At 37.7% G+C, this 13806-nt stretch overlaps 1 protein-coding gene across 1 annotated transcript in view; it reads right to left on the reverse strand.

Moving 5' to 3' along the window:
• Positions 1 to 6360, reverse strand: part of LOC126108310 (zinc finger protein ZFP2-like) — a 138375-nt gene extending 132015 nt beyond the window's left edge. The window contains exons 1-2 of the mRNA XM_049913531.1: positions 6197 to 6360; positions 4578 to 4664 (exon numbers count right to left, since the gene is read on the reverse strand). Of these exons, the coding sequence (XP_049769488.1) occupies positions 4578 to 4646 (69 nt within the window). The 5' untranslated portion in view covers positions 4647 to 4664; positions 6197 to 6360. The remainder of the gene's footprint in view (positions 1 to 4577; positions 4665 to 6196) is intronic.
• Between the last annotated feature and the right edge of the window lie 7446 nt (positions 6361 to 13806).

Raw genomic sequence — 13806 nt, forward strand, 5'->3', positions numbered from 1 at the left:
CGATCCCACCTGTCGGCTTTGACCCGTGACTTAAGGCTATTGTGGTGTTTGACATCATGGCGGTGTGGAATTTAGTTTGTGAGAGTGGCGTATTTGTAGGTGTTCTGATGTGATCGGTGGTGCTCTCTGGTGGTGTGTTCATGAGTTGTGTGTTAGGTGATGTTTTTGGTTTAGTTTGCATGTGTGGCGAGTTTATAGGTGGTGTATTGTTGCGGTTGGTGGTTCTCTCTGGTGGTGTGTTTATGGGTAGCGTGTTACGTGGCGTATGATGTTCATTTGCATGGTAGCATTGCACGTGTGTGGTATTGGTAGTGACTGTGCTTTCAGCGGAATATTTTTCAGGGAGTTAACAATTTTGGTTTTCTTATGTCAATGTTACTTTTTTTTATTGGCGTGTGTTAATTTTGGTAAACTGCTTTTTTTATGTCTTAGGTAGGTATGGATATGACTGGCAGGGTCAACAGTTTTTGGTTGTCAGCGATGATGGGGGACAGTGCATTGTCTCTAATAAAATTTCTTCAACTATTCGGATTTTTGGATGAAGTCTTGAAGTGTTCAGTATGTTGTGAAGAAATGTGGTTTACTAAACTTCTGGCATCTCTGATCAGGGATGGCTATATGTGGAGGTGTCTTAAGGATAACAGGTGAAGGGAAATGTTCGATTCCAATTTGTGGGATCGGGAGCTGCTGTTGAGCTACGTAGATCAAGCGAAATGTCCGATTCCACTGTATATTGTGTTTAGTGGAATTTGAGTAGTTTTGTGCCTTTTTTTGTCGTTTTGTGTGGTTTAGTATGGTGGTGTGTGTTGTCCCCACCCAAAAACCCCCAATTTCCCACACTTGTCCCGTTAGTTGGGTCTAGTGTAGCAGGGGATACAACCCGTCGGCTTTGGACAATGATGTCACAAGTCGCCAGAGAGCAGTTTACCATTTTCGCTTTTGCTGTTATGTTTCAGTTTCGTTTTTTCTACTGATTGCTTAATAAAGTGGATCTGTTTACTCTATCTCGTGAGATTTTTTTTTAAAAGCCAAAAAACACTTATCAGCTACTGAAGGGAGCTACAACACTAAGAAGAATCGCTTCTCGTTTGGCGACTTGTGACGTCATTGTCCAAAGCCGACGGGTTGTATCCCCTGCTACACTAGTCCCCGTTAGTTTCCTTGGGTTTTTGTGGAATGTGTGTGTTGGTTTTAATTGTATTTTCGTGTTAGTGGTCATGTTTATGTAATGACATCATAGGCGCCATATTGGAGTCTTAGTGTATGGTCGTTTCCGCCATATTTGTGACGTCATGTGTCAAAGCAGATGGGTGGAATCAGACGATTCTGTATTTGTGACTGACAAGACAAGGCATGGGAATTCCGTTTCTGGGAACAGGCTGTAAAGGAAATTTTAGGCTGTGCACGCCTCAGTGTGAGCCTTGGCATTTGATTCAAACCACGTTGTTTCCCAATATTCTTAACTGGTGGAGTCTCCTTACATTTCCTTTCCCCGTAACACTCTGCACCAGAAAAAGTCTACCTTGCACACCCACAAATTCTTTCATCACCACCACTACCAGAACCACTAGTGGTAGCAACTGCAGAAGTAGAAGTACTGCCAGTATTAACTTTTAGTTCATAGTATTATTCACTGACACTGCTACTTCAGACACTCAAATCATTGTAATGCTATTAGCCATATTAAAACTTAGTTTCAGAAAAATATGATATAAAAAGGGAAACCATGGTCCAATTTAATAGAGGGTCTGATGGACTTAATCAGATCAAGTTCAATAAACAAACCAAGAAGATCACAAAAATGTCATCAATGAATCTTGATCTGGTGAGCAGTTTGTGATTCTGGGTGGTTAGTAAGGAATCCTCGAGGTGGCCTACGAATAAATTTTCAGAACATGGTGACATACAGTTGGCCTTTGATGTACTGCAGATTTGTTTGTAGGCAATCCCTTCAATAGAGAAGTAATTGTGTGTGAGAATGTAGTTGGACATGGCGACCAGGAATGGGCCGTAGGTTAGGAGACAGTCAGACACTGAGGAAGGAACTGCTCAGTGACAAAGTCATGTGTGTTGGGGGATGTGATCATAGAGGATGATAGCACTTTCCTAAATTGTACAAAATGGAAACTCTTCCTACAACATACCACTCATCCCCATAACCCCCCATAGCGTCAATGTTTGCTAGTCTGTTTGCCCCGCCCCACCTATTCCCTACCCTGCTCTCATTCTAGCACTGAGCAGTGCACACACCTGCCCCACAACTCTCCCCCCCCCCCCCCGTACAGCCTCCCAATACTGCACCTAGAAGCCCTATTCTGTCACCCTATGTCCTTGACCAATCCCACAGTCAACACAGCATCACCTCCACTCCTACCCTGCTATCCCTCACTTCCCACCCCACAGCACCTCTTTACGTCACCAGTCCTGCCAACAGATTTCTGCTTGCATTAGATGTATTCATGATCTAGTGTTGTCCTGTACTTCATATGAATGACTTTGTCCAAAAGCTTACATATTTAGCAGTCAATTGATTCTACCTACCTGAAACCAAAGGCCTCCTCAATGTGTTGAGTACAAATGTATCCCTTGTATACCATTATTCTATCCTGACATTTTCTTTGTTTGATTCTACTTTCTCTGTTCTTTGGAAAATGTAACTGAGGCATCTGAGTTGTCGGCAACTGAGTTTTGCTTTTCACTGTTGGACCAGTTCAGATACAACCTCACATGAAAAGCTGGAACAGCGACTGCTCAGTCACACAGCTTTGAGCTAATGGAAAAACAGATACATTTACAATAAAGATGTATCACATGATATGAAAGTGCATTGTAGTCGTCACTTCTGTAGTTGTTCCAAAAAGAAGTGATAAGAAGACTGGAACACCAAAGGCATGTGTGCTAAATCTACGATGACTTGCCTTTACCAACTGCTTACTTTTTGAGATCAATGCTAGACCTACAGTACCAAGAGAAGAATGAACATCCTGAATATGAGCAAGACACTACACACACCAAGTTCAAGTTCATAGAAAGAAAGGTAAGTGAGACATTGAAAGTACAAAGGGGTTAGGGGTTGGATTGTTTGAGGGAAGAGGCCAAACTGCGAGGTCATTGGTCTCATCAGATTAGGGAAGGATGGGGAAGGAAGTCGGCCGTGCCCTTTCAAAGTACAAAGGCTTTCTTCCTTGATCTAGCTACAAAAACACAAATTAATTACAGCACTTTGATGAAGAAATGAATGAACAATATATTTTCAAAATGAGTTAATGAGGAGAGAATTATCCGTAGAATGTTGATGGCCACACACTGGCAACTTCAAATCCTGCTGATCTCAGAAATACTGAATCAAGAAGTGAGCTCTAACAGTAGCTTTAGCATGTTTTAATTTTCCAGAAGCTGACAGTGACATTCTGCTATAATTACTTCTTTTAAGAGCACCAAATCCGTAGGCGTATGTTGTGTGTTACAGATGTGTCATTTGAGCCTACACAGTTTAACTGTCAGTGTACTAACATTTAAGTAATTTATGTGTTACCAAATATTTAGAGTGGTAATGTGGAAATCTACTGGTTAAAGAGCATTGCAAACATTCCGTAGTTAAAACTGTAACACTCCTTTACTCTTTCAGTATCAGCATTACCACAATTTCCTTCTTAGGGTTGTAAATTACACTACCAACTACTCTTTAATTTAATAGTATTTAAGCTCCTCAAAGGATTTCAACAACAGCTCTGTCACCTACCACTTCCCTATATTTAATAGATTCTGAATATCTACCCCCAAATCAAAAACTGATCAAGAACAGTAATATTGCTAACAAGAACATTGAGTGCATAAAACCAATTAGATGAGCAATAGCAAAAATAATGCACCAGGAAAACAATATTGTAGGCCATGAGTTTAAATTTCTCCATCAGGCACCATGACAAATAGACTGCCAAATATTGTCTTTGCAATAAATCCACAGATATATATCCCTCTTGTCTGAGAAAGCAACTATGCTCAACTTAAAAACTGACCACAAATAGAGCATCTGATCAATTCATCCAGCAAGCCATACAACTGATCTACAGTAGCAGCTGAATCATCTGTACTCTAGCACGTAAAGTCCTACTCAAATATTACTTTATCATATCCATTAATAATACCACTTTCTAAGAAAGGAACAAATCTAGACATTAACAACACACCAAACTAAATATCAAAGTAGAAAATTAATTTGTAACAGGTGATTGCAAACACCACAATAATTCAAGAACATGTGACAATTTCCTAGTAGACAACAAACCTGTAATCATTAACTACTGGCATGCCAACATCACACTAACAATAAGCTACAGAAATTTTAAAACAAACTAAATATTGGAGAGCAGCATTATATACTGCAAGATACCAATCCATTGCAAATATTTTGCACAGCCAAGAGTCACAACTTCGTTTGGTCAAGAATCAAAACCAACAGCCAGTACCAAATATTTCATCTGACAAACAACAGGGAAGGTAATCTGCTTGTTTACACACCACATGGCACACAGAAATTAATGAAACAATGGTAAAAAACTCAAGAAGCTATTTACGAAGGAGCCTGGTTCAGCATATACTTCATTCTTCTCTTTTTTCAGCCAACTAGTTCCCTTGGAGTCCATGAGTGCTCTCCTAATCCACTGAAAATCAAGAAAGCAAAAGTGATTTTGTTTAAATTGTTACTATTCAACATAGTGCACAGGCAGCATTTTCTGGCTGCAGCAAACGAGTCAATGCATATTAAAAATTTAAAGCTGGCTGAGGAACAAAAAACCTAATAAAAAGAACTGATTTACAATTTGCTGGTGATAAGGACTCTGAAGCCTCACTGTCATTAATGGAAAACATAACTCAATTTGACAGAAAACAAAAACCACACACAATGGAAACATGTGACTTACAGTTACTGCTGTTAGTAGCATTTGCTTATGGTATACAATCCTATTCTGAATATAGTAGCTGACATATCTTGCTTTTTCCACATAAATTTCTAAGTGTCATGTGAAGCTACAAAGATAAAGTGAATTTACCAGACAAATCTATTTACTGTAGACAATTTTACATATGAAGAATAAAAGATTAAAATGAGTCTTGGGCTATATCTAAGCCTGTCAATGTATCCTGCAAATTCCTTAAAATACAGAATAATGTAAGAGGTTTATAATTATGTTCTTAGCAACGTATGCAAGGACAGAAAAGAATTATTTCTCAATGATACTGGCTGCGCCTTCAATCAATCTATAAACCCACATTTGCTCATGGTATTCAAAAAAGCAGAACATGAAAATCCACCCATACCGACAGAACTTTCTTCTTTTTCAGTCAGTTTAGTATGTATTTTTAACAACTGTTTCCTTATACAGTCATCTATATTCAACATTATCAACTCAATATAGCGTAATGCTGCAATCTTTACCCAGTCACTAAAAAACACACACTGCTGCCTGAACGTTGCATGGAAAAATAAATGATTCTTGACTGTCTAGAGTTAACACTTATTAAATTCCTCTAACAAGATTTAGTGAAATTACATTCTCATAAGCGTACCCATGACAATGTTCTGTGGTTTTGGGATGCTTTTGTCGATGGCAATTGCACATACCCATTAGGCCTTACAGAGTAAATTACATTTCCCATATCCTTCCATAGAGTGAAACGTGCACATTACTACAAACAACAGTTATCACTATTTACTAAACTATGGAGCACATAGGCACATTGAAAATCCATGGAAAACGCAACACAATGAATTCGCTCTACAGCATTATCTTTCATACCAACATAACCAATCCCTGATAGTATTAACGTGTGCTAACGAATCTAATGTATTGGCAGTACAACTGTTTGCGCTACAACCCGGGCGAACTACAGATCAGATTACAGTGAACTCTTACTGTCCCTATTCCTTCCTTCACAAATACTGTTACCGAACTTCGCATGCACAAGTAAATATAACAATACGAATGCAGCGGGCGTGTGAACTTCATGAGGGCCTTTTATCGTCAATGACCAAGTATTTCACATTGACCTGCACTTTCTCTAACCACCACATATAGACACTTTTCCGGTAATTACAGACAACATCAAAATTTCTGGCGGTTCTTTTGCTAAATCACGGGAAACATTTAGCAATTTTATCGGACAGAACGAAAACAGCAAGCATATTACATACCAACACGTCGATCTGGTATTTTTCGTAATTGCCGAACAGCACAGGTACGTAATGTGCACTAATATGTTTGTCTAAACACTAGTCACCTCCTGCTCGCAATGCGGAAACTTAAGCTCACTGAAAATAACAAGTGTTTGGTTCTGATGCACATAACCTGAAATAATTACTTATTAAATTCTGAGGCTATCTCAAACCATAACCAGAGGCGCCAAAGATGATACAAGAATTAAATGTGGAACAAATTTGTCATTCAAATGTGCCCAATTAATGAAATTAAACCGATATAATAACTGTACGAACAGTTACGATAGCATCATTACAAGGCATTGGCAAACTACTTCATTCGAGGCAGTTAGCTGTAATGATAATTAAGTATTGACTTACTGCCACACTCAATATGCGTCTTTCCGTGATTTCCTGTCTCCACCATCAAATCACTTACATGTTACACAGAAAGCGCATCATAATACCGTACAAACGTATGACACGAACTACTAAACTCTACAAGACTACAACCATCTGCTGCTGTGGTCAAAGTCAATAAATGCGGAAGAAAAAACCTACCACAGAGGTCGTTCTAACATTCTTGGAATCAGAGCTGCATATCTGCTAGGAAAAAAATTAAAGTCGTTTGTTGGTTAATTTGGGGGAGGAGACCAAACAGTGAGGTCATCGGTCCCGTTGCCTTCTCTGAAAACTAACTAGAACAGACAGTTAGGAACCTAACTCATGATGAAAATATATTGTTTCTAACGGCAACAAATAGACCTAACCTCTTTGAGGATGTCCACATCAGTGAACTTGATATGGCTCTGGCAGCAAATGACTAACAAGAGTACAAAGAATAAGTGAAACAGTATTCAGTAAAGTACATAAAAAAAATTAGTAGTGTCGTATCTCTATGAGGAACTGAAAGTTTAAGCACAGGGCAGCAGTATGTAGAGGAATGCTGGCTCAAGTTTAAAAGAATAGTTGAGCATGCGCTGGACAGATATGTACCCAGTAGAACAGTTCATAATGGGAGGCAATCTCTACAGTATACAGTTACTGTAAAGACACAGCTAAAGAAATCGAGACTATTGTGTCATAGATGTAAAACAAAGCATAGAGCTGTAGCTAGAGAATTGCTGAATAAAACGCATTTGTCTGTCAAGAGATCAATGTGTGAGGCTTTCAATGACTGCCGCAGCAGAATATTGTCAAATGTTGTGTCAGCTGCCCACGTCGAATATCGATGCTGTGACTCTGACGTGGAGCTATGAAAGAATAAACATAGATAAACCGAGACCAGGCAGACCTCACGTACTGATGGGGAGGAATTACCGGGCATTGTTGTCAAATGATATTTCACAAACCCCAAAGCAATTCTGGTGGTATGTAAAGGCTGTTAGTGGCGCAAAAGTTACTGTCCAGTCCCTAGCGAAGGAAACAGGAACTGAAACTGAGGGTAGCAAAGCAAAATCTGAAATGCTTAACTCTGTTTTCAGATTTTCCATTTCAAAGAAAAACCCAGGAGAAATGTCCCACTTTAGTCCTCATAACACTGAAAAGATGAGGGAAGTAAGTACTAGTGTCAGTGGTGCTGATAAACCACTGAAATCGTTATACTTGAGTAAAGCTCGAGGGCCCAATGGAATCCCTGTCAGATTCTACACCGAATTTACGCTAAGTTAGCCCCCCTTCTAACTAAAATCTGTCACAGATGCCTCAAACAAAACAATGCGCCTAGTAGTTTGAAGAAAGCACAGGTCACGTCCATCTATAAGATGGTAGTAGAAGTAATCCACAAAGTTATAGTCCAGCATCCTTGACATCCATTTGGTTTAGGATCTTAGAACATACTCCGAGCCTAAACATGATGAGGTATCTCGAAAAGAATTACCTCCTCCTTGCCAGTCAGCAAGGATTCCGAAAATATCAGTCATGTGAAATCCAACTCATTCTTTTCTCACGTGACATACTAAAATCTTTGGATCAAGGCAGTCAGGTAGATGCAGTATTTATTGATTTTCGAAAAGCATCTGACTCAGTACCACACCTGTGCTTGTTATCAAAAGTACATTCATATGGAGTATTAATTTAACTTTGCAACTGGAATGAGGAATTTTGGTGGGGAGGATGCAGCATGTTATTTTGGATGGAGAGTCGTCGTTACATGTAGTAATAACTTCAGATGTGCCCCAGGGAAGTGTGTTAGGCTCTTGCTGTTCATAGCGTATATTAATGACCTTGCATACAATATTAACAGTAACTTCAGACTTTTTGCAGATGATGCAGTCATCCATAATGAAGTACTGTCTGAAAGAAGCTGTGTAAATTTTCAGCCAGACCGTGATAAGATTTCAAAGGCATGTAATAACTGACAACTTGCTTTAACTGATCAGAAACATAACACTGTGCACTTGAACACGAAAAAGTGTAGTATCCTATGACTATAATACCAATGAGGCGAGCTATATAAATACCTCGGTATAACCCTTTGTAGGGATATGAGGTGGCTCAGTTGGTGCGAAAGCAGAGGGTAGACTCCAGTTTATTGGTAGAATACTGGGGAAGTGCAATCAGTCTACAAAGGAAATTGCTTACAAATCAGTCATGTGATTGGTTCTAGCATATTGTTCGTGCGTGTGTGACCTGTCCCAGAAAGGCCTAACAGGGGATATTGAAAGTATACAGAGAAGGGCAGCACAAATGGACACAGGTCTGTTTGAGCTTTGTGAAAATGTCAGAGAGATGCTGAAGAAGCTGAAGTGCAGAATTTGAAGAGAGACATGAACTATCCTAAGAAAGATTACTAACAAAGTATCAAGAACCGACTTTGAATGATGACTATGCGAATATATTATAACCCCTTATGTATCAATCACATAGATATAGTGAGGGAAAGATTAGATTAATTACAGCACATGCAGAGGCGTTCAAACAGTCATGCTTCCCATGTTCCAAGTGAATGAAATGGGAAGAAACACTAATAACTGGTATTTGGATATACCCTGTGCGATTGACTTCAGGCTGGCCTACAGAGCATAGATGTTGATGTAGGTACACGGGAAATTGTCTACAGTTGTCATTTATTTGTGCCAAAAGCCAAAACAAGAATTAATCGCTATGTTTAAATCAATGAACATAACAAATCGTTAAAATCTTCTAAGAGTGGCGTGTGTACAGATTTATCTGGCACCTAAAAAGGTTGTTTGCTGAAAATGTTTGGCACTACATGAAAAAAATTGTACTCTAAAAACCTGTTATTTTATTTAATGTGTCTACAAAAGCTGCTCACGGAAATTGACAATGGCTGGCAGAGTGGTGTACTCACCATGTGCCCCTCCATATCCCCATCTAATGATGCCTAAAGATTGAGGATGACATGGCGGCCAGTCAGTACTATTGAACCTTCAAGGCCTGTTTGGATGGTGTGTGCTTGTTTTTTTTGTTAGAAAAACAATCTGTATTGTCTTTAAAATATGTTGTGATAATCTGAGAAAGTTCGGTAGAAATACTGTTATTACTCTGCTTAGCCACTGAGACAACAAGAAGATATAAAGTCTGGTATCATTCTGTAGGTTGTGTACAAGGTGAGTACCAAGCAATTCTTACAACATAATATGTATGTTTATAGTTAAATTATTTCAGTAGGAGCATATATCAACTTCCTACTTTCGAAGTTGTTCGTAGCTAAAGTTTTTTGAGATTGCAGATTTGAGCAAAAATGGTTAATCTATGGGGTGGAAATGTATCATATCTGTGCTATCAGGCAAATGGGTAGGTTCTGGTTGTGTGTAATCATGTGTCATTGTGTAATTAGTGGAAGGGGATTTGTAGTTTCACTGCAGCTCACTGAATTCTACAAATGTTGAATGTCAACACAATATTGGCAAATGTATTCAGATCATAGTACTGGCGACATACATTTGAGCATCTATCCAGTGAATTTCAGAAAGGAAGTAAAGAAGGTTACTGTTCAACTTGACTCTAGCTTTTAATACAGGAACATGGATATTCAATGTTCAATTATATTATAGTGCACTTGAACAAAGCATAACTACAAAAGTTATTATAGAGTAACATTATTGTTTTGTCATTTTTAACTGACATTAGGTGCAAGGATGAAAAAATATTAGCTCTCAATTGTATCTTCAGGTCATAGTACACAACATGGAACAGAACATGCAAGAATTTAAAAATTTGTATTTGGGGACATGATATAAATATTGGAGAGATGACAGGTAAATGCCACATGTCAAATATCGAAGTGCCATTTGCAGTTTCACTCGAACTTATAATGCATCTTTAATATGAATATCGGATTTTTAAATGGTGTCCAATATGCAGCTCTACAACTATGCAACATCTGTTCTTGTTATTCGAAAGTGGTCCACAGATAGAAATTTTATTATGATTGCTACATCTGTAAACATCATCCAGCATCTCATGTAAGTACCCCAAAAATGTATTTTTGAGGATACTGTAGAGGCACTATAACGCTGACATGCCAATATCTATCACCTGCAGTTTCCGGCAAACTGGGTCTGCATCCAAAATTTGTGTTCCTCATCTTTAAATGTAGCTTGATACATGATTCAAGAAGTACTCTAAATTTGTTTTTGTAATTCAGAAAATATTTATAAAACAATTTTCAGGTTTGAATGGTAATTCTTTTAAAGGTGAATGTGTGATTTCCATTTTATTCCTGCCTGAAATCCGTTTTGGTATTCTTTGCATTTTCTTTCATGTGTAATTAATTATTCGAATGTCACGCTCTATACTACTACATAATACCTGCCTCACTAATTTCAGTTGACACAGATGCCATATAGAAAACTGTGTAACTATGCAGAAATTGCAGCACCCCGATTACTGTGGCATCACTCAATTGAAGCCACTTTTAGTTATGTCATAAAACATAAAGTCGTTTTAACTGTTTGGCACCACTTTCATTCACCCACACTAATTAGTGTCAGAAGTAAATCGAGCAATTGCCATTATGGTTTCAGTGATTCTGAAGCTAGTATGCAGTATTGGTAGCTTTCATATTTATACCTGTGTATTAGGATAATATGCAGATTCAGTTTTAGACTATATCAAAGATCTCTACAAAAATTGTCGGTTTTAGTAATGTTTGTTGTGCTAGAGCCACTGGAAGTGGTGTGTCTACCAGTCCAACTGGCACCCATACAGACTTATTTCTAAAAATTATGTTGCAACTGTATGGTTGTAATTAAGTTATATTATAGCCTACTAAAAGAAATTATTAGTTAATTTTGTGTGCATGTTGAAAAATATCCTATATATTCTTTGAAATGCAGAGAGACAGTTGTGAAAGTCTGATCACAATAATGATGTTACCGTACTTAAGCCAAGAAAAAGAAAAAGATGTGGAGCATTATTTCATTATTGGTAAGCACCAAGTAACTTTGACAACATCATGCGTGTTTTTATTCCAAACAGCATGTGCCCTGACTGTGACTATATGATGTGTATATTAACAGGAATATAATATTTAATTTCTACATTTTGGGTTGCTAGCAATGAAACGTTTGGCCACTGCAGTTGTGGGCACATCATTGTTAATTTATATTGTTTATGCTGTCCCATTATATGATGCACAATTAAGATTTCTGTCTGAGTAAGCGAGTATTATTGGATAGTTTATGGAAGGTGATTTGTAGTTTCACATTAGCTCACTCATTTCTACAAATGGTGAAACTAAATACAGTATTGGCAGTGTATTCGGATTTTAGGGTTGGCAGCTTCAATGCTCACAATCCTTCCCACTCCAATGACCAGTGGCAATCGATATTCCAAATATTGCTTTTCGTAGCTCTTACATGACCCATTCTCGAGCCTGATTGCTTCCCATTTAAGGAAGTCTGAGTTAACTCAGTGTCGAACTATAACCACAATGTTGAGAGAAAGTTGTTATTACAAAGTTAAAGTAAGTTGGTGTGAAATGGCTAATTCTTCATATACATTCCTTTCTGAGGTAGACAGTGTAGAGCTTGTACAGAAATCTTAAAGTGAAAACTAGAAAAACAACGATTTCCATGACAATAGTCTTTATAATGACAGTGATTCATTTGTAAACAATTCGAGTAAAATGATAGCGGAAACAGACCACCCTGAAGAGATTCGAAAAATATCAAACAATGAAAAGTTTTGGTTTGTAATGGTTATGTAAATATGCTTGCATGAAAGTGCACTTCTTGTTTTAATGTATATCCTAATTGTTGGCCAGTGACCTTATTGTTTCCACAAAGAGGCTTGTGCAGTTCCCTGTGGCACGCTCGCCACCAGGTGGTGGCGATTTAAATATGAGTGTACACAGATGCCCTATGTCTCCATTACAGAGTACAAAGCGTTAGACACTGACGTAGTTGATTTGAGGAAGGAAGTAAGGAGGTTTCTGGTGACAGTATAACTTCAGATGAAGTATACTCTTTAACATAGGAAATGAACGAGATTACAGAGATTAAGTGTAGTTTTTAACAATGCAAATGAATTGTATTAGAGTGTCTTTAAGTGCGCTTGCACGAAGCATTATTCCAAATTCGTTATAGAGTAACTTCAATATTTGCTCTTATTTAACTGATGTGGGGTGCAGGAGTGACTTGCAACCAAAGTGACACCACAGCAAGTGGCATAACAGAAACAGTTTCATCAGTTGGTAATTATTGTTATTCTTGGATTGATTTATTTTTCTTCAGGAAGCGATTAATAGCATTCAAAATACAATTACTTCATGTAAACCTTCTGTTAATAATTGTTACAGGTAATGTAGTATTTATATTGAAAAGTCACATGGAACCTCAATCCTCAGGAAAAAAATAAGAAGACAATTGAAGCTTAAATGTCCTCTTTAAAAAAGTGCTAACAATGACAGAAAACATTATAATGTTGTAAGAAAATAATTGTGTTAAAGAAATGTGTGAAGTGCATTAGATGAATATTTAACTGTTTATTTTCACATTTTTACTAAAAATTAGTTTAGAAATAAAGTCCAGAAAAGAATCCAGAAGGTAAAGTCACAGTTTGTGCTTTGTTCCTCTCCAAGTCTGTGTGTTTTGTTAACTTGAGCATCTACTGTAAGCTGCATACTGGTAGAAGAAAGTCTATGACAAAAGTTCATCAATCACTTTTTATTCTAATTTGCTAATGTCAATTAAAAAGACTCCACTTTCAGAAGTTTCCTTACATTAGAAAGGTACTACAGCCAGTTATAGATTTCTACATAAATAAATATCAAGCAGCTGTACAAAATTTTTGTTTTGTTTGTTCACAAAATTTGTTTTCTAATGGCACCTTTGTGATATTTCATCCCATATTTCCACCAGCCTACTCATTCTACATCTGTTCCATAAGCTTAAACTGGCATATAACTTCTCTGAATTTTTTTATAATGAGAAATGAGAATCAGCGATCTCTATGTACTTCAAAGAAATAGTCTATAGGCAAGATTTCGATCTAAACAGTTTCTTATTGACTGGTTTCAACAGCTAAGATTGTCATCTTCAGATCTTTAAAAACTGGTTCGGGTCTACATCATGTTCCATTGTGCATTCATCACTCATGTGATGTCCACATTTGAGAGGAGATCGGATTGCACATTCCAC

Source organism: Schistocerca cancellata, chromosome 11 (genome assembly GCF_023864275.1).
Source record: "Schistocerca cancellata isolate TAMUIC-IGC-003103 chromosome 11, iqSchCanc2.1, whole genome shotgun sequence".
In the NCBI taxonomy this organism is placed as follows: domain Eukaryota; kingdom Metazoa; phylum Arthropoda; class Insecta; order Orthoptera; family Acrididae; genus Schistocerca; species Schistocerca cancellata.